The 21342-nt window shown below is 42.7% G+C and overlaps 2 protein-coding genes across 10 annotated transcripts in view; both read left to right on the top strand.

The window, feature by feature from the left end:
• LOC134057558 (probable ATP-dependent RNA helicase DDX6) overlaps positions 1 to 10768 on the top strand; it is a 20125-nt gene extending 9357 nt beyond the window's left edge. For 2 of the 6 annotated variants that reach the window (XM_062514526.1, XM_062514524.1), the window contains exons 11-14: positions 668 to 731; positions 1599 to 1700; positions 2511 to 2694; positions 4139 to 6340. In XM_062514526.1, coding sequence (XP_062370510.1) covers positions 668 to 731; positions 1599 to 1700; positions 2511 to 2686 — 342 coding nt within the window. In that variant the 3' untranslated portion in view covers positions 2687 to 2694; positions 4139 to 6340. The other 4 variants (XM_062514525.1, XM_062514528.1, XM_062514529.1 and 1 more) reach the window with 4 other exon arrangements.
• LOC134057557 (vacuolar protein sorting-associated protein 11 homolog) lies at positions 9909 to 21342 on the top strand. Of its 4 annotated transcripts, none has more exons than XM_062514522.1 (16): positions 9909 to 10062; positions 10330 to 10478; positions 10670 to 10805; positions 11876 to 12039; positions 12140 to 12387; positions 13235 to 13436; positions 13731 to 13867; positions 14839 to 15025; positions 15431 to 15574; positions 16056 to 16244; positions 17111 to 17272; positions 17735 to 17874; positions 19061 to 19263; positions 19841 to 20012; positions 20122 to 20344; positions 21067 to 21342. In XM_062514522.1, the coding sequence occupies exons 1-16, from the start codon at positions 9909 to 9911 to the stop codon at positions 21229 to 21231; spliced, it is 2775 nt and encodes a 924-aa protein (XP_062370506.1). In that variant the 3' UTR covers positions 21232 to 21342. The 4 variants fall into 4 exon arrangements, with proteins under 4 accessions (XP_062370506.1, XP_062370504.1, XP_062370505.1 ...); XM_062514520.1 differs by having other exon boundaries at positions 13716 to 13867; XM_062514521.1 differs by having other exon boundaries at positions 10330 to 10487; positions 13716 to 13867.

The raw sequence follows: 21342 nt of genomic DNA, 5'->3' as shown, positions 1-21342 counted from the left end.
GTATGCTTTTGATCAGTCAGTAGATGATCTTTTGGCAAAGTGCAGGTATATTTTTGCAGAAGGCTTCAGCTTGTTTATTCCCTCTCTGAATTTCACTTAACAATGATACTACTTTATCTTTGTGTGGCCCAAAGTGAGGTGTTTGCGAGAGGAGAGTCTTCACAGAAAATGGGCTCATCTCACCCCTAATTCTGAATTAGTAGTGAAAAATGTTACATATTGCAGCAGGAAGTTAACTGCCAGCTTCAGTTTTTAAGGGAATTAATAAAACCTGTGAAATTTGGCAAGGGAGGGCTGGGGGAAAGACAGCAGTCAAAGTATCAGTTCAACTTCTGTGATGTGATTTCATATAATTGTAACTTTAGATAGTCCTTTTCTGAGATGGTTTTGATGCCACCATAGGAGGTTTTAAAATGCAGTCAGCTGATTGTCTTTGTTGAGAAGTGGGATCAAGGCCCTCTAGAGTTAATTCTTCAGAATATATGGTAAGGAGTACTAAAAAAACTTGTACTGGCATCTTGTTTCAACTCAGCTGTTCTCTATAGAGAAGGTGGAGACATTTACACAACTGAAGTTGAGTGTTAGTGACCTGAATATACCTGAGAGCAACAGTTGGTTTGTGGGTTTTGAGTTTTTGTGTCTCTTTGCTACATGTATGTGTTTCCAGGAGCACCGCAATCGTGTATTCCATGACTTCCGAAATGGCTTGTGCCGCAATCTCGTTTGCACTGGTAAGAGTTCCTAAACCTTTTCCTGTTCCTGAAATTTGTGATAGAAAGTGCGTTAGCCCAGGTATTGTAGATGAGTTAGCTGTAATAAACCAAAACAAGATGTTATGGTAAGATGTCTTTGCCAAGCCTGCATGTAGCAGGGTGCAGCATTCCTTTAGGCATACGAAGTTTTATTTTTTGTGAAGGTGCAGCTTGCCAGCAAATCATTTTACTCCAATAGTGTTTTCACATGTGAGAGTTCCCTGAGTTGTTGGGTCGTAAGCTTTATAATTTATCAGTAGAGCCATGACTATGATCATGTGAAGTTTTGCTGATTCTTTTAAGTGTTTAGAGCTCACTTTTTCTAAATACTTACGTAGTTTTGACTGGCCTGTGGATGGTCTTAGTTCTTTGTTGTATGGCTTGTTTAGGTAGTACCTGGAAGTGTCTGCTCTCACTAAATATGTCTGGGCCACCTTAACAAAAATCGCTAGAAGCAGAAGAGAAGTAGTTGAGGTGGTGGAATGTAGTTCAGGTCTCAAATCTGATGTGGCAGTGGCAATGCACAATTCTGTGTGAAGGGATGCTTAAGAAGAACTGCTCCAAAATAGTGTAACATGGAAAAACCTAGCTTTGTGGTTAGTGTTTCTGCCTAGATGTGCAGATCTGGTGGTTTTGATTGTTCTTCTTACATGATTTGATTTTATAATGTATACAGAGCAAGAGGAAGCTGTAACAGGATTGTAGGTAAACTGGCTTTGATAGAAGGAAAGCTTATATCTGGAAACTAGCACAAAGCAAATTTAATCACTGTTAATCTTTACACCCTAAATACTCTCAGCATTTGAGCTCATTGAAATTTTCTTTGTGATCTGGATTGTCTTTCAGATCTGTTTACCCGAGGTATTGATATCCAGGCTGTGAATGTGGTGATAAACTTTGATTTCCCAAAGCTGGCAGAAACTTATCTCCATCGCATTGGCAGATCAGGTGAGAGGAGAAACCTGTTCTAGGCTTAACTTTGCTGATGACTGTGAAGCTTTTTAGCCTTGAATTGGCTTTTGGTGTTTTATTACTATATTTGAGAATTACCTTAGGTAGCTTTGATTTTTCTGACAAATTTATTTTTGGGTATCATTTCAGATGGCTGTCCTCACTGAGGATATTATCTGAAAAAAAAAAAGAAAGTTCTCTTGAAACTGGCCTGAGCGGTCTTAAAAAAAAAAAAATAAAAGGCATATCTTTTTTTTATCTCAGGAGACTTACTTTTACCCCTGTTTGCCATTTGGGGAAATTCTATATTAAAATCTCTGCTTCAGAGTATCTCAAACCTAGAGATTTATGCTTTCTTCTGCATGTGTTCTGAGGTATGTTTGTACTGTTTGGGAATCAGCAAAATATGCCGTGAAGAAAGGCAATGAACAGAGGAACTCAGTGTAGTTGAACTTTGTAGATGAGGCTTGTTCAAGAGCTGTGGAAGACTTTTTGCTGGTAATTATCCCGGAGCTTTGGTCAGAGCGTTTTGAACTTCCTGAGTTTTCTTACTCCTACAGCACTACAAAACTCCTTACCAAAAACTGATGTGAAAGGTGTAGAGACCTGTGGCTGGATTTGTTTATAACATCACAGAATGATGCTAACTCCACAGTCTGCAGACTTTTTCTTTGTCAGCCTCTGTGTTAACTCAGTTCAGTTCAGGTGTGTGTTTTGTTTTTTTTTTTGTTTTGTTTTGGTTTTTTTTTTTTTTTTTTTTTTTTTTTTTGTTTTGTTTTGGTTTTTTTTTTTTTTTTTTTTGCCAAGGTCGCTTTGGTCATCTTGGCCTGGCCATCAACTTGATCACCTATGATGATCGATTCAACCTGAAAAGTATTGAGGAGCAGTTGGGAACTGAAATTAAACCCATACCAAGCAACATTGACAAGAGCTTGTATGTGGCAGAATACCACAGTGAACCTGTAGAAGATGAGAAACAGTAAACGTGTAGGTAAGTGCCTTGCTGAATAGTGATGTGTTGAATGGCAGGAATGTTGTCGGTGTGTCAGTGTTGTTACCTCAGGGGAAGAGGGAATCTGATATGATGAAAAACTCTGAATGTCAAAAAAGGGTTTGGAATAGAATGTCAGTGCAAGGAATTCCATGATGTGCTGAAGGTGGGAGGGGAGGAATGAGTATTTTTTAGTTGTTTTAGTTGAAATGCTGACCATATGCTAAAGAGACCAAAAATGGGGGGAGTGGGGAATGGTGCTGAGAGAGGGATGGAGTACTAGTAACCTAATGAATTCTTTCTGTATTGCTAAACTGAAATGAGAAATTGGTGAGGGGCAGAGAGGAAAGTAGTCCTCAAAAAGGTAAGGAGATAGAATGGATAGCTATGAGAACAGAACATCAGCAGAAGAATAAGCCCCTCAGCAGCCAGAAGGACCAGGTTCAAGCAAAAGGTGCCTCTTGTGTTCTTTGGGTCATAGAATTTTGCAAGTGAACAGAAGTAGGGAGTGAAGCTGTAATTCGTCTTTGCTGCCACTTGAGGTCGTCCACGTAATTTCTAAAGAAAGCGCTTTCACTGTTGGAGACTCGCCCAAGTGCTCCCTTTCTGATCATTGTCTCAGGAAAAGCTGCTGAGTTAAGTCCTTTTAATGGGAAGGTGATTTGCCCTGGACTGCAGTCAAGCTAAATGGCTGCAGGATGATCATCTGACCTTAGTTAAGATGATTTTGTGCAAGATCCATCACCATAAAATTTGGGCTGAAAATCATTCTTACATGTGCTCTTCTCAGCAGTTGTCATGAATTAGACAATACCAGTGAAGCTGCTGAAATTCTTTTCAGATAACCAAAAATAAAAAAGTGGCTATAGAAATAGACTGCTCGATAGTGTTGAAATGAACCTATGGTTCCTTCTTTGAAATCATCCAAGGATAGCCCTAGATAATCATACCAAGCTGACTTGAAAGCTTCTGTTTTGATGGTTAAACATTCTCCATTTTTTATAAATAAATAGAATACAAAACAGCCTGAATGTGGAACAGGCTCTTGGGCGCCTTTCTAAGGGGAATGCTGGGACCTTGCCAGACAGCAGTTTGCTGCTTCCTAAATGCATGAAACCAGGAGGTAATCATGTTCCACAGGTAGAGAAGGGCATTAGCAGCACCTCTTTTTACAGAGCTGAAACTGGGATTGAGCTGTTCAATATGCCCTTTGCCTTTTGAGAGCTGTTGCATAGTTAGTGTATGTGATTCATCACTTTGTGTTCTGATTTGTATAGAACCAGTTTAACTGTGGGTCTTCTGGTTGTGTGTTGTTGGTTTTTTTTTTTTTTTTTGGTTGGGGTTTTTGGAGTTTTTTTTTTTGTTTTGTTTTTTGGGGGTTTCGTTTTTTGGTGGTTTTGGGTTTGGTAGTTTAGTTTAGTTTAATTTATTTATTTATTTATAGGCTTTGATTACACATGCCAGAAGGTGAAGCCCTATGATCCAGATCTGTGACACATCGTTTCTTTGGGGATACCCTTCTCTTTGTGGGTTTTTCTTCATCTTTTCATTTTGGAACTATGAAGACTAAAGAGCTCGGCCTTTTTTTCTCTTTAAATTTGGAAGCAAGGAAGAAAGAAGATAAAAGGAGAAATGTCTTTTTGTTTTTCCACTTGTTTGCACTGTGTGCTGATTGAACATTAGTTGCACTAACTGCTGGTTTTAAATTTTGTTCTTTGGGCGGGAGGGACAGCAAGGGAAGAAGAGAAACCCTGGAAAGAGAAGAATCTTGATGAACACGAGCTTGTCTGCTATTTCAAATTCTTTAACCATTGACTGAGTGCATTTCAACTTCTCCCTGGTTACTCATCTGTTTTTTAAGCTGAAGAGCTTGTTACTTATTCGTGCAAAGTGCCTTATGCTATGAGACCATTCAGAATATCACCTTTCTGACACAGCCCACGGAATCAACATCTGTTTTTGGTTTCAGGTCAAAGTTCCCCTCTCTTCCCCTTCTCCTCCTTCCCATGTACTCAAGCCTAGGGCTGGGAGGTGAAATGTGTTGGTTATTGATAATACTACTTTTTTCTTCAACTTACCTTTTTTTTTTTTTTTTTTACGTAGTTTTAATTTTTTTTTATTGGAGGAGTTGATATGCATCTGCAGTTCACCCAAACTGTAAATATCTGTATTTAAAATGAAAACAACATAAAATCTGGGCTGATTAGGTGCAGCATCATAGCTCCAGAAGGAAAGAGTAGCCTGTGATCCTTTGCAGGAGCCATAAGAAAAGCCCTGTGCTCTAGCAGAACACTAAAGACTGGTTTCCATAAGTCTTCATTAGTAGTTACAGCACTTGATAGGTAGACTTGTTTCAGAGCCATGGCCCTCTTTCTTCTGGTGCAGTGTGTCCCATAGAAAATCAGATGTGTATATTGTACAAACTTTGTAAATATGTTTGGTTTTTTTTCTTTTTGGGTTCATATATAACTTTTTTGTTTATGATGAAGGTTGCTGAGGTTAAAGGGATTAGACTGATTATGGGAGCAGCTAAAGATGAGAGGGGCTCAGTTTCCTGCAACACTTAAACAATGAGAAGTGCTCTGACCTCTGAACTGCAGGCCACTACAGGTGTCCCTTGTCAGGGTGGATTTGCTCTGGTGGGAGCAACAGTCCTGTACTGCTCGTATGGAAGAGATCACTTGTGGGGCTCCAAGGCCTCCAAATCCACAGCTCAGCTTTTTGGGAGATGCTCTTTGATTTTCCCCTTAGAAACTTGAGGAACTTGACAAGCTCTGAAGGAGTCCATGACCTGTGTTCCACCGTGGTGTGAGGGAAATCCAGTGGGTGTCGCTGAGCAGTATATACGTAAGGTGTGGATTTGGGTTTGAGAGACCATAAAAAAAAAAATTTACGTACATCAGTTGACAGTTCTGGAGCTTTGTGGAATTGATTAACTTCTTGTAGCACTGTTTTCTGCCTGGAGTGGCCTCTGTGCAGAACTGTGGGCAGGTGAGGGCAAACACCTATTAACATCAGAAGCTGCAGGAAGCTGCTTGCCATCTACTCTGGTTTGCCATGAGTTGCTATTTGCATTTTGCATTGTATATGGCTGAAAAGTGCTTTCTGGTCAAGTAGTGTTGCTTTAAATTGTGCCCCTCCCAACATGCTTGATGTTTGGCCTGATCTACAGGCAAAAGGAGTGAGACAAATCAAAAAATTACTTTTTTAAAATCCCTTTGAGCCTGTTAACCACCACTGTCAGGAGGCACCTGGGTGAATGCAGTCCCTTTTGCTCAGTCATTTATTGCATATACAGATGCTGCACTCACACCATGCTTGCTTACCTTTGAGGCAGAATTTAATTGTCTTAATTTCTCCCCATTTTAACCCTTTTTTTGAATTGGAGTAAAATAGTTTGGAATCACAAGGTGGACTAGCCATCCCTTTCCTTGATGATCATAAATAGAAGCTAGGTGCCTCCTGACAACAACTTTACAAGATTGAAAGGTTTTTGTGTTCGGGATATTTTTCTTCTTTTTGTCAGCAGTGACTCCATAATTGTAGCAAATGCTGCACTAGAGTACAAACTCAAGAGCTTGGTCTCTGTGAGCCACATAGCTTACATCTGACTGGCAGGTACTAAATGTAAACAATTTTGGGGTGCTTTTTGGGGGTGGGGGGGCGGGAGCTTATGGGTGGTAACTTCGACCAAAAGTAAAATATTGCTCCTGTACTGCAGCCAGCTTATGATTTTCCAGATAGAAGAGGGATCATTTTAATGCAACAAAGACATGAAAATGTAAATAAATTTTGTATCTCACCAGGGCATGCACATGTAACAAGAGCAGGATAGCAATGTTGAGTCAGGTGTGTGTGCTCTGCATGGGTTTGTGGTAGGTTAGCCTGGTGCCATGCATTGATGGTCCCTCTTGAAGCACAGAACTTTTGAAAGTATTACTTTAAAATTGGCCTCTCATTGAGGATTGGCACTTACCTAAACTATCGGGGGCACCATTTTTAGGTGGCTTCTTATCAAGAAGGAAGCAGTCTATTTTTGGTGCTAGTAGGCTATCTCAAACAGATGTGATCTTGCAAATGGAAAGATGCTCCAGAAGACTAGGATAATCCTAGTTGTTCTTTGTTTTTCTTTTCTTTGTGTGTGTGGGGGGTTTTGTTTGTTTGTTTGGGGTTTTTGTTTTTTACTATTTTGGTTTGAGGTTTTCTTGGTTGTTTTGTTCCCTACCCAAGAGTAAGGAGTGTGTCTAAATCTTGGGTTCGTGAGATTTCTTGTGAGCTCCAGTTTCTGCTGGTCACCAGCCTTTACAGGTAGATTAGTCAGAGCCTTCAGTGACAAGCCCTGGTTCACATATTTCCTGTGACAGAGTTGATGAGAATGAGAACCTGATGTGTTTTGCATTTCTTTTTTATTGGAAGTCTGAAAGTGTCACTCTGAGTCTCTGAAATGGAGTTTCACAACTGGGTGAGGTGGCTGTGAAGAAGGTCATGAAGTCTTCAGCCACTTGAGAGAATCTGTAGGCCAGTCTCTGGGTGTCCACTGTCAGGTGGGCACTGCAGTGGCTGTGGAGGCCTTTTCCCAAGGTGGGGGGGGGGGGGGGGGGTTGGTCTCAAATACACATTTCAATTTCCAGAATGAGATGGGAGCATCTTTCCTTGCCCTCTGTGACTGTTTCTGTGGGTAAGAACAGGGAAGCTGAACATGATTTCATGTTGTGTATATGGTGGTATCAAATCATCTCATTCTGATCTTCTGTTTATTTTTATTTGGGATGGGGGGGAGGGTGTCTGCTTCAAGGATTTAAAAATGCTTCAAACACTTTTTTTCTTTACAAATGACTGATAGGACACAGACCTGTGCAGATGGCTGTCCTGCCTCAGTTTCTGTAAGAGAGGTTACAGAGCTGTCATGCCACATCTCTTGAGCTGCTGTTGTGGTGGTTCTTGTGCTGATGCTGAACTTCGTGGGGCTGCTGGTCATTACTTCCTGAGAACAAAGTGAATTTTGTTCCCAGAGACTCCAGCAGTACAGCTGCCATGGTAGAGGCTGGGCAACTGTAGTCCCTGCAGGGAGTTTTCTGCTTGCTGTGAACTTCTGGTCCATCTTTTTTGAATCACACTTTATCTTTGTAATCAACCAGGTCTCTGGACCAAAGAGCATGCATCTGAACTTCACAAGAAGGCTTTGGCAGATTATCCTGTAGGCTTTGCTCAGTTCATTCTTGCATTGCTAAAATGTGTCTGCGTGGAAGCATTGTTAAATTCTGCTGTAGACAAGTCAGGGAGGAGTAAGGGGGGGGGGGGGGCAGGGATATGTTTATTAAGATACAGCCTTGGCTGTATTTTAACCAGTAATTTTGGGGAAGGGGTGTCAGGAGAAGAAAATAGTCACTGTTCCCCTTATTGAAAGAAACTGGAACTTTTATTTCAAGAAAAGAAATTATTTGCAATTTAAGTGGAGTGTCATAATCCAGTAGACCCTAGACAAGGGGTTGATATTCTAACTGTTAACCAGCAAACAATATGGTCTAGTCTACAAAACAGTCACGGGAGGGAGGGGAAAATTGGCTTTCTGTTAAATTGGCAATTGGCAAACTCTCCAGTGGAGCTAAGATTTTGTTGAGAATGTGTTTTCTCTGGCTTTGTATGTGTTGTAGCACTGACTTGTGAAGAGATTCATGAGTTGCGAGTGCAAAAAAGATGAATGGAAAAATCCTGATTTTGTTAATTAAACTCAATAAAAGCTCCCTGGAACTCCTATTTGTTCTGGTTTTTTTTTTGTTTTTTTTTTTTTTTTTTTTTTTTTTACTTTTAACTGTGCTGTGTGAAAAGCATGCTGGTGTCATTATAGACACTCAAAGTCTGCGTTGTATGCAACAACCTTTGGAGAGAAGCCTCAAGAGAAGGAGGCCTGTGATAAATCGAAAAAATGCTCTCCTGTGTGTCCATGAGAGGGAGGCATCCTTTTTCTGCTCAGATGAGCTGATGGCTGCTGTTTCTCTAGGGTCAAATGCTCCACAGTCTTTGTCTCCACTGGACTAGAGGACTCTGTGTGGCGTCTGTTTGCAGTGCCAAGTTAGCCTCGACTTTGACAATGGGAGTTTCTGCAAGGGGCTGGAGGAGCACTGCAGGTCCTGCTGAGGTTGTGTCCTCGTGTCTTCCATCAGGAGTCATCCTGAGCTCTCCCTTGATGGCTACTTGTGCAGCAGAAGACCTTGTGCAGGCTGTGGGTCTCGTTGTTGGAATGAATATTTTAAAGATGCTTCAGAAAATCACCAGGAAAGGAGTTGGCAAAAGCAGGTTTAATGTAAAAGCGAAAGCAGGGTGAAGTTCAGTGCCAAGATTTACTCTGCTGTGGCCTAGATGGTTCAAGCATACAGTGTAAAAGCAGACCACACTCAACCGAAATGCCGAATCAACCCAAAATTGTCTATCTGGAGGCTGAGGGAGAAGAGGAAAAAGAAAGATACAAATGCCTTGAGTCACAAGGTTCAGAGCAGACCCCCTTGTTCAACAGGGACCTGGACTTGACCAGTTGGTTTATGCATAAAGATTTAACAGCAGACCTAACACCATTTAATTGACAGCTCAAGTTAAGCAATTTAACTAAAGATTTGTACAGGATTTACTATAATGGTAACTAAGTACTTTGGATTGTAAACAACATGGTCCCACTTCGAGCAGTAAAAGCATACTGGTGCAATGAAATGAGGTACTGTGCAAGTACATAAATGCTGAATGCATTCTGGTTTGCTGGGGTTGCACTGAAACTAACCTACACATGTATCGAAAGGTGTAGCTTTATTTTTAATATATTTACTATATTGCTTTTGTTAAGCCATGAAACTCAATCTGGCACAAATAACACATAACTAATTAGTCATATTACAGCAAATATCCCGGGTTCATGAGTTCTTACCCACGTTTAAATTCCAAGCCTTTTTGTATATACTATTAAGGTCTTGATGGCGAGAGGCAAATGCAAAAGATGACGCATGTGTTACCGTACTGCAGGAATGTTACTGCAGAACGCCTCAGCCGCGGTCGCTGACGCCGCCCCGAGCTCGCGGGCCCCGCGGGCCCCGCGCTGTTCCCGCAGGCGCGCTCGGGGCTCGAGCCCTCCAGTCCTGGTCCGGGCGCTGCGTCTGCGCCTGCGCGGGGAGGGGAGGAGGGGGGGGCGGCGGAGATCCGGTCACGTGGCTCGCGGCCGGCCCGTCATGGCCGCCTACCTGCAGTGGCGCCGCTTCGTCTTCTTCGACAGAGAGACCGTCAGGGAGCCGGCGGGGCCGGATGGGGCCGGCGCGAAGCCCTTCGCGCTGCCCCCGGGCATCACAGTGTGCGACTCGGGCCGGGGGAGCCTCGTATTCGGAGATATCCTGCGCGGGGCTCAGCCCGACCGAGTCCTGGCCCGTCTGTCGCGGCCCGGGGGATATTTGGGCCTTGGGAATGCGGCAGCTTTCCGTTCTCGGCTGCGCTTAAGCTAAAAAAAACCCAAACCGCCACCGCATATGTTGGTGCTCCGGGGTTGCTCTGCAGAAGTATTTGCTGTAGCTCTAGTGGCGTGCAGATTCTCGTATGGATGGAGGTGTGGGGCTTTTTGTTTCTTTGTTCCCCTTATGTGCCTTAACTGTGATCTAAATATGGAAGGTCAGATTTGGTTTTTGCCTCGCTCTCTACAACTCAGCAGCTTCCAAGCTTACAAGCTAAGGGTAACGCATCTGTACCAGCTGAAGCAGCACAGTATCCTGGTTTCTATTGGTGAGGATGAAGAGGGTATTAATCCTTTGGTAAGTGAAGTGACAAAGAGAGGAAAATGCATTTGTAATGCGTGTCTTTCTTAAAGACTACTGGGATGATCTTAGTTGCCCTTTCTTACCTTAAGTAGCTTGTCCGTTCTGGGTCCTGTAACATTTTGATGCCAGTTGGTGGCCTTCTAATACCCCACGTTTTGCTTATGCCAGATTGTCATTGTTTGTAGGTGAAAGTCTGGAACCTGGAGAAACGAGATGGTGGTAATCCTCTCTGCACACGAATTTTTCCAGCAATACCAGGTAACAAGCCCACGGTTGTATCCTGCCTAACTGTCCACGAGAATCTTAATTTCATGGCTATCGGTAAGTAAAGCTGAACTGTAATAGCTTAAGAAAAATATTACACTCCTTACTGAGAGGTAAGGAACATGAATAGATAACACAAAAATCAGCATAGAAGATCCTGATTATATTTATTCTCACTCAGTTGTTACATTATTCTCGCTGAGATACTGTGTATCTCATGCTATCCTACAGCTCAACAGATAAATGGGCAAATTTAGCCTACTGTATATTTTACACTAATAACTTTGATACTTGGAAGTGCATATTTTTAGTTGATAACCTGTTTTCCCTGCCAGTTGGTAAGGCTACATGTTTATTGAACTTAGTACTAAACATAGCTTCTGTTTGTACAGGAAAAAGCAAGAGTTTTGTGATACCCAATGTTACAGAGTTATTTTTTCAGGCATGTTATACAAACTTTTTTTCAAAGAAAAAAACAAATTTCCCTTTCTGGATTTAACTATTCCTTGGTAATGTTTCTTACATGAGAAAGGGCTTAGCTCTTTGGACAGAGTAAGAGCAGTAATGTTCTGAGAGTACAAGTGCTCTCAGCTGACTTGGTCCCTACACTGTAATCAAAAAGCTTGCTATCCCTGTGTGTATGGTGGCCTTCAACCCTGGAACAACTTACAAGACTGGGGCTGTTGGCAAGCTATGAAAACTGCACATTTTACTGTCTTAAAAAAATCTCCCTCTGGGCTTTTTTACAGGGTGTAGTGTGTTTTGAATAAGCAAGGGACTTGAAGTTATAGTTACAGTTGCAGCATGGGAAGGCCATTTGTAAAACAAAATACAGACAGAGTCAAACAAAATTAATCTGCATGTGAAGTTCATTTGTGGAAAGCAAGTTAACCCTTGCTGAACAGTGCTATCCTGTGTGCAGTTGTGTGACAGCTCTGAACTGTAACAGGAGCAGTGAGGGGTGATTTGGTGAGGATTGACGTGGTGTGACAACCTGTGGCAATCCCCTTGCTTTATACCATGCTGGTGATCATGGTGTTGTCACTGATTGGAGCTTCCCTAGCTTATGCTGGCTAAAATTTCAGGTGTGTTGTAAAAGTAGTAGTTAAGTCTGTACGCTTCACCAGGTTTTGCAGATGGGAGCATTGTGCTTACTAAAGGAGACATCACTCGAGACCGGCACAGTAAGACCCAGGTCCTACACGAAGGCAGTTACCCAGTTACTGGCCTTGCTTTTCGACAGTCTGGCAAAACAACGCATCTGTTTGTGGTGACCACAGAGAACATCCAGGTGAGAAGCTAGTTGAAAAAAAGTGACTTGGACTTGCAAATTCTGTTGGCTTCAGAGTCTAGTTCAGAGCAATCCCCAAACCCTCGAGTTTCCTCTGCAGTCTTATATGCTTTCAGTGAAAGACTATCCTCACCTGGAGCTGGACACTCACGGTTGTGGATTGCGCTGTTCATCTCTCAGTGACCCCTCCCAGGATCTCCAGTTCATCGTGGCTGGAAATGAATGTGTGTACCTTTACCAACCAGACGAACGTGGCCCCTGCTTTGCCTTCGAGGGACAAAAGCTGATCGTTCACTGGTATCGGGGGTACCTCATCATTGTCTCCAAGGACCGAAAGACTTCCCCAAAGTAGGGCTCCTCTATAAACAGATGAGTTCTTTTTGCTCATGTGGCTTCATTATTACTATTATTATTACTATTATTATTACTATTATTATTACTATTATTATTACTATTATTATTACTATTCTTATTACTATTATTATTATTACTATTATTATTATTACTATTATTATTATTACTATTATTATTACTATTCTCCTTCTTCTCCTCCTTCTTCTCCTCCTTCTTCTCCTCCTTCTTCTCCTCCTTCTTCTCCTCCTTCTTCTCCTCCTTCTTCTCCTCCTTCTTCTCCTCCTTCTTCTCCTCCTTCTTCTCCTCCTTCTTCTCCTCCTTCTTCTCCTCCTTCTTCTCCTCCTTCTTCTCCTCCTTCTTCTCCTCCTTCTTCTCCTCCTCCTCCTCCTCCTTCTCCTCCTTCTCCTCCTTCTCCTCCTTCTCCTCCTTCTCCTCCTTCTCCTCCTTCTCCTCCTTCTCCTCCTTCTCCTCCTTCTCCTCCTTCTTCTTCTCCTTCTTCCTCCTCCCCCCTGTGAAGCTTTGCTCCTGGGGGCAGATTGCAACTCTGTCAGATATTGTTGAGGTTCATCCAGACCCATATATTGATTAACTTCCATTGTGAGAGTAGCACAATTAAGTGTGCTGAGTTAGTGGGATTTTTTTCCAGTCCTATGAATTTCTCAGTGTAACAGGATGATGGAATTTGTATATAAATGCATGGTGGTTTCTCTCTGGATCCACTTAGTTTAATTACCTAAATGAACTCTGTTTATCTTGCTTTCTATACATCCCTAGTTTGAATAGGTATGGAGATTTCAAGTTATGTTCATTCTGTTTTCTAAAACTTTGTTCTGCTCTCCAGGTCAGAATTTGCTGGGAACGAGGCACAGAATTCAGAAAAACAAGTCCTGAATATCTACGACTTGTGCAACAAATTCATTGCATACAGCTCAATCTTTGATGATATAGTGGATGTCTTGGCAGAGTGGGGTTCTCTCTATGTATTGACCAGAGATGGGAAGATCCATGTACTGCAGGAGAAGGATACACAAACCAAACTTGAGGCATGTAAATTTGTTTTCTTATTAGTCTCTGCCTTATGTCTGTAAGATTGCACTGGCTCTGCAGACTGAAAAATTGAACCGTTCAGGTAAGTGAATTACATAACAAGTGAGTGAATAGCTTTACAGTATAACCAGTGTTGTAAGACAATTGGTAAAGGCCCAAGCTCATGTATGCACTAAGAAGAAGAAGAAGAAGAAACAACTTGTTTTCCAGGTGCATTTTAACTTGTTTTGTGGGGTGGTATTTCTCTCATACTGCTCTTATCATGTATTTAACAGATGCTGTTCAGAAAGAACTTATTTGAAATGGCCATTAACCTGGCCAAGAGCCACCACCTGGACAGCGATGGGTTGTCGGAGATTTTCCGGCAGTATGGTGATCACCTCTATAACAAGGGAAACCATGACGGAGCCATCCAGCAGTATATCCGGTAGGTGAGGGTCCTGTGGAGCTGGGATGGTGTAGTACAGGTAGGAGCAACGTAGGCTTTGGTTTCTGTTTCAGCCCAGGAAGAAAAACAGTTCAAAATAGAAAAAAAGTATGACTTGAGGTAGAAATTATACCTGTACAAAGATGTCAGGGGGACTAAAAATCTTTAACAAGTTGCTTGAAAATTGCTTTGTACACCTTAGGATAAAATTCTTCTCTTTGATGGTATTTTAACGTGAATAATGCAGGCCCATTGGGATGGAGTGGGATCTGGTGACATCATTATAGAGAAGGGATCACTCTGTGCAAATAGATGATGGAATTTGACCATGTATGGCAGTCTTGTTGGAAAGTACTCAAGCAGTTCAATGTCAGTTTTAAACCATCTTGGGTTTTTTAAAACTAGAACTCAGAGCAGCCTTGTTTTGGGGCTTACTGAAAAAGTTCATGTTCACTACTTTAAATGCCACAAAGTGTTACATTACTGTGGAGCTGATGCTCCAGAGTCCCTGAAATCTAGTGAAAGTCAGAATGTCTTTTTACCTTAACTTGCTTTAACTATCACAGTAACTGTCACTGAACTGCTCCATGTTTAGAGCATAAGCATTTAAAGCTGACTTTGAGTTATGTGACTGAAATGAAGGAAGATGGAGCTTTTGTTCCTCTCTTCTTTTGGCTTCCCAGTTTGTTGTGCTCAGAGCTTAGTCTTTTCTTCTCGCTGCCACCTCTAAAGAAAGATTAACTCCTTGTATACTGTCATGGTCATCCTGGTCAAGACCTTTGTATCAGTTAGTGTGCAGATGGGTGGTCTTACATTGTAAATAGTTGTTGCTTCTGATCTGTAGCTGAGCAGTCCCAAGAGGGTTAGTGCCTGCTAAAGTTAAGGCATCTCTGTGTTCTGTTGTTAATTTCTCCATTTGTGTTGACTTCATGAGCATACAATACCTTGTAACATTGCTTTTCTCCTCACAGAACTATAGGAAAGCTAGAACCATCTTATGTTATTCGGAAATTCCTGGATGCTCAGCGTATCCACAATCTCACTGCTTATCTACAGATGCTCCATCTACAGTCCCTGGCCAATGCAGACCACACTACACTTCTGCTGAATTGCTATACCAAACTCAAAGACAGCTCCAAACTGGAAGAGTTCATTAAGGTATTGGGGGGACATAGAATCATGCTACATTTTTATGTCATCATAATAATTAAAAAGGGGTAGTGGTGACATTGTAAGTTCCATTCTGTACGACTGTTAAGAGTGAGAATAATGAATTTACCATTCAGTACCCTGAGTGGTAAAGGTCTTTGCTCCTTTATTTCCAAGCTCTTGCTTACATTCTCAGTTTGGTTGGTTTGCCATCTGGGTCTAGAGTGTGTTTGATTCTGGCAAGCAAATAAGAAATGCTTACACCCCTTTCCTTTCTGCAAGGGTGATTTTTCCCTTGCATGAGAGGTACCAAATTGTCCCTGCTCATGTTTCCCGCCTCTTACATAAATGATTACTGCTTCTGGACTGTTAGAATTTTTCTGAGGGGCCATCTCTCTGCTTTCGTTCTCGGAGACAAGTGAGAGTGAGGTCCACTTTGATGTGGAAACGGCTATCAAGGTGCTTCGCCAGGCTGGTTACTACTCCCACGCCGTGTACCTGGCAGAGAAACATGAGCATCATGAATGGTACCTCAAAATACAGTTAGAGGACATCAAGGTGAGGAGACATAATTGCATGTGTGTTCTTACTGGGGAGAATACCAATTCTCTAGCCTCCTCTTTAGTGAGAATATAATTTCACTGACTTCTTTGCTGAGGATAGCATGCTGATGAGAGCAGCAGCAACAATACTCATTGCTGTTGGTGTGATTGGTTGTGTGTTGCTTTTGGCTTGTGTGTTAGACTAAGTGTAGAAATCAGAAGGTCTTGTTTTTTTTTTTTTCTGATGTGGCTTTTTACAGTGCTCTTTAAGAGGAAGGAGGGTGGTTAGCTGGAGATTCATCTAAACGTTCCCCCAGGATATATCCAGTCTTTCTCCCTAAGGAGGAAAATAAGCAGGAATAGTGAACTAGGTCATAATTCAGAGCAAATGGTACTTGTGGCTTACTCACAGCATGTCTTCAATGCTTTCTGTTCTAACCTCAAAGTGGAGAGCAGAGGCCAATGTTTTGCAATTGTTTTGTTGTCTGTCTTCACAGAACTACCAAGAGGCTTTGCACTACATTGGAAAACTGCCCTTTGAACAGGCAGAGAGTAACATGAAGCGTTATGGTAAAATCCTGATGCACCATGTCCCTAATGAGACCACTGAATTGCTGAAGATCCTTTGCACTGATTACCGTCCCTCGGGAGGAAATGAAGGCCCTGGGATGCTGGAAGGAAAAAAGGTATGGTTTGTGTGGACTGAGAGTTGTTGCTCTCTGGTAGTAACTTGGCAGCGAGTGCTTCTGCATGCCTTGTGTTGCCAGTCTGATGTGTTAGGTATAATGAGAATTACACCTAAATAAACTCTGCTGAGGTGGAACCCCACCTGGAATATCGTGTCTTGCTCTGGAACCCTTAGCACAGAAAAGACATAGACCTTTTGGAGTGGGTCCAGAGGAGGGCTACAAAAATGATCCGGCAGATGGAAAACACACCTGCTCTGAAGAAAGACTGAGTGAACTGGGGTTGCAGTCTGGATAAGGGAAGGCTTCAGGGAGACCTCACTGCAGCCTTTCAGTACTCAAAAGAGTTTTATAGGAAAGATGAGGACAAACTTTTTGCCGGGCCTGTTGGGATGCTACAAGAGGTAATAGTTTAAAAGTAAAAGAGGGCGGATTTAGAGTAAATAGAAGGAAGGAACTTTTTATAATGAGGGTGATGAAACACTGAAGCAGGTTGCAAAGAGAAGTAGATGGCCCCATACCTGGAAACACTCAGGTCAGGTTGGATGAGGACCTGAGCAGCCTGATCTAATGGAAGATGTCCCAGCTCTTTGCAGGGGTATTGGACTAGATGACCTTTAAAGTTCCCTTCCCACCCAAACTATTCAATGATTCTATGAAAAGCCCAATTCTGGTGGACTGGTAGACCTAGAGGCAGGGGACCTCTTAAAGCTATTGCTCATGATTGATCCTTAATGTTGTCAGCATCCTGTATTGTGCTGTATCCATCCTGAGATTCTGGAAATGAACATTCTTCATGGCAGGAAGGAAGCACTAGTGTGGCTTAGACTGATGTGGGTGCTTGTCTTCTTCTGACTGTTTTACAGGCTAATTCAGAGGAGTTCATCCCAGTCTTTGCAAACAACTCCCGAGAACTGAAAGCTTTTCTGGAGCACATGACTGAGGTGCAGGCTGACTCTCCACAGGGTGTCTATGACACTTTACTGGAACTTCGATTGCAGAACTGGGCACATGAACAAGATGAGCAGGTTTGAGCTCCTCTAGCATTGTTTTGAGAGAAAGATTTGGTGTCTCTGAGTCATATTTGCACTCCCACAATGTCCTTTCCAACGGGGCATTGATAACATTAGGCAATACATATGCTGTGCTCGACAAATAGCACACAAATGGGAAAGCAGCCTAGGAGCTGGGAGAATATTCCCTTCAGGATGGCTGAGTTTGTTTTGTTTGTATTTAATTTAAGGACAGATTCCAGACAATACAGTCTCTGTGAGCAAATGCCTTGCCCACAAAAATATCTTTTACTTGCTTGCCTAGATCTGTTGGATGGCTGTTTGGGCAAAGAAAACTATGTTCTGTTTGCTTAAAAAGTTTAAAGGACAAGTACCAAAACTTGTCAAAGAGCTCCAAATTGTCAGGTCTTAGTCCAAAATAGTGTGGATGTAGGTGTGCCTGTGTTCCTGTTCTTGACCTCTCCCCCTTCTTTGTAGATCAAGGAGAAGTTGCACAATGAAGCCCTCATCCTCCTGAAGAGTGGAAGGTTCAAAACAGTCTTTGATAAGGCCTTGGTCTTATGTCAGATGCACAATTTCAAGGATGGTGTTCTCTACCTCTACGAGCAGGGCAAACTGTGAGTGTTATTCTGTCGGGATTGTTTTGCGTTCAAATCTTCAAAAGAGCTGAGCAGTTGTTAGTTGCTATAAAATTCTTTATTGTAAAGGCACATCAGTCTCAAAAGGCAAAAGAGTCCCAAGTGTTAAAAGCTTTTGGCATAGAGTCCCAGATAGAAGTCAAGTCCTGATTAGAAGCAGAAGCAGCTCCTGGTGCAAGGCCCTGAAAAGGCTGGAGTTCCAGTCTACTACAGAGTCTTGAGCTGTGGCAGAGGCTGTGGCCTGGTATAGAGTCTCGAGAGGCAGATGCTCCCTGGGCTTTTCTTTTTGTTCTTTTCTTCTTCATCATGTGATGGTAGTGATGATGATGGTGGTGGATGGTGGTGGAGGAACAGAGAGCAAGAGAGCTCTCGCTCCAGTACACAGATTCTTATTTACAAATTATCGAATGATGTAAAAGCACAAACCTGCAGCATTTCTTCTAAACTAGAATTCTAGTTTTTTGGAACAAAAAACATTCTAGTTTTTTGGTACAAAAGTTTACGTATAATCTATGCATATGGTCAATCTGTTCTATCTGAAAAATGTAAGCAGTATTCCTACTATATTTTTGTTATGTCTGGAGCTATGTTTTTGAGTTCTCACTGAGTGAGACTTGTTTTTGAGTTCTGAAGCTTTTTTTTTTCCCACTAAATTTTAAGGCTTTTACTTTTTAAGGCACTTAAAACATACTCTTAACTAAACTTACTTACTTAAAACTTAAGCTTACACCTCTGCTTCATATGTGTGTGTCTTAGTATGCTTTAATCCATAAAAAGGTTTTAATTCGATGCCTGCATTTTGATCTCTCTCTGAGGAACTCAAGAGAGGCCTCTGTTCAGACTCCAGCAACTCCTGTTGGAGTTGGAGTCTCCTTAAGAGTCCTGTCCTTCCCTTGTTGCCGCCACTGCAGCAATTTCTGAGCCATAAATGTCTGTACCATTAATGGTAGGGACCTCTTTCGTGTCTCAGGATGGGAATGGTGGATGATTGCTCTGCAGAAATACCTCACCGCTGAAGCAAGGCAGTCATATAGAGAAAAAAAAAGACTTGTCTTTGACTCGTGTATGAGTCTGGAGATTGCATGGCTGGGTGAAAACCTGAGGTCCCTGTAACAACTCAAAGGGTGAGATGGGTTGTTGCAGCTGATGAGTCTTTCTACCATAGTTTCCAACAGATCATGCATTACCACATGCAGAATGAGCAGTACAAGAAGGTGATTGAGGTGTGCGAGTTATATGGCGACCAGGAGGCTTGTCTCTGGGAACAGGCTCTTGGCTACTTTGCACGGAAGGAGGAGAACTGCAAAGAGTATATTGCTGCAGTGCTGAAACACATCGAGAACAAGAATCTTATGCCTCCGCTGCTTGGTAATGACATGTGACACTCAACCCTCAGCCTCCCCCACAACAAAACCCCAACCCAAGCAAAAGACAGAAAAGCAAACCACAAAAGACTCCAAAGCAGACTAGTTTGTAGTGCTTTCAGTAGATCAGACATTAGAAGAATCAATTAAATTGGAGCCCAACATTTGAATTGATAACCTGCTCTATAGGAAAAAATTATGTCAGTCACAGCTCCCTAGTTAGGGAAAAAGATCTGCAGTATCAGTGGGATGTCTTGTACATGATTTCTGTTCTGTCAGTGTGGGGCAGTGCAGGGTGTGCTGAAACTCCTCTTGGTGGAGAGCTAGAATCAAATCCACTACTAGATCCTTCCTTTGTCCCTTTTGGTCTGAGTTATCCAGACATGCTCCCAGTCACCCATTTCTGGAAGAGGTCAAACTGAAAGAGAATGTTTCTTTAAGTGAGCTCTTCCAATTCCATGAGAATGCCAACTGTCTTTGCCTGTAAGTGGCCTGTCCCAGGAAAGCAGTCTGCCCTAGCAGTACAAGCATAGCTGCAGGTTTTGTGCTTGTGTTTAAACTAACATCTCAGTTGCTTTCAGTTGTGCAGACGCTGGCTCATAACTCCACAGCCACCCTGTCTGTGATCAAGGATTATCTTGTCAACAAGCTGCAGAAGCAAAGCCGCCAGATAGAGCAGGATGAGCAGAGAATTCAGAAATACCGAGAAGAAACTACAAGGATCCGCCTGGAAATTGAAGAGCTAAAAGCAAGGTGCAGGACTGTGTGCTGTCTTGTCTAGTTCTGTACAAGGACAGAAGTGCTGTTTTCTTTTTGTAAAGTGTATTTTGTCTTTCTCATGCTTCTCCATCTTGTCACTCAGTCCCAAGATTTTTCAGAAGACCAAGTGTAGCATTTGCACCAGTGCCTTGGAGCTCCCTTCAGTCCACTTCCTGTGCGGTCACTCCTTTCACCAGCACTGCTTTGAAAGCTACTCTGAGAGTGATTCAGAATGTCCTACTTGCATGCCAGAAAATCGCAAAGTGATGGATATGATCCGAGCCCAGGAGCAGAAGAGAGATCTGCATGACCAGTTTCAGCATCAGGTAGGGTAACATTGCTTACCTTACCAAGTTAAATAGAGTTTAGATTCATTTACAGACCTGTAAATGGAGGGAGGCTGGTAGAGACAGGTAAGGCTTAACCTTGTTTACAAAATACTTTTATATTAACTGGATAATGAGGCATTAGACCCTAGGCTGACTGCGTTGTGTAAAGAGCATGAAGAATCATTGTTGGCTCTGTGAAGGTGAAAGAGAGAATATGTTCTCATCTGAGATTCACATGAGACCTGTTGGTCAGCATGACAGCTGGTAAACAGGTTGTATAAAACTAATTAGGGAGAACAGGAAAGGGATAGTGTGAATTGGAATGGGGACAGCACCAAAATGTTGCATCTACCTTGTGTTGCCCAAGGATGAAGTAAGCGGTGAGTGTGAGAATGGGACATTAGCTGGAAAATGTTAACCCATGTAGAAAGTAGAGCACTTGAGGTATTCACCTTCCTGCTTAATTCAGTTGCTCATTACTTGCTCCATGCGTGGCTCAGAAGTGGCGTTGAAACAGGAGCTGGAATGCCAGTGTCAGAAAATCTAGGAGGTTCCTCTGTTACACTCAGCCCTTGCACGGAATGAGCAGAGCCAGGGACTGACACGGGCTGCCCTGTCTCCTAAGGCAGACACTTCTAAGTGCAGGGCAAGAAAGGAAGTGGGCTAGAGGCAAGAGGCTCTGGAGGCTTTTGCTGATGCTGTTGCTTTGTGTCTGGCAGCTTAAGTGTTCAAACGATGGCTTCTCAGTCGTTGCTGACTACTTTGGTCGCGGCGTGTTCAACAAGCTCACCCTGATCACGGACTTGCCCTCGGGAAAGACGGCTGCTACGATCGAGGCTGGCCTGCAGCGGGAGCTGCTCATCCACACCAAGCGCAGTACCTGACTCCAGGCCCTGTGCACAGTCCCTCTCTCGTTGTACGGAGTGCCCGCTGTGTCCGCGGCCACCTGTGTTCGCTGTCATCCCTTGGTCCCCAATAAAGCGGGCTGGGCGGGA

Source organism: Cinclus cinclus, unplaced genomic scaffold (genome assembly GCF_963662255.1).
Source record: "Cinclus cinclus unplaced genomic scaffold, bCinCin1.1 SCAFFOLD_83, whole genome shotgun sequence".
Taxonomy (NCBI): Eukaryota; Metazoa; Chordata; class Aves; order Passeriformes; family Cinclidae; genus Cinclus; species Cinclus cinclus.
Note: the sequence above shows the minus strand (reverse complement) of the source record. Positions and strands in the feature narration are given on the sequence as shown.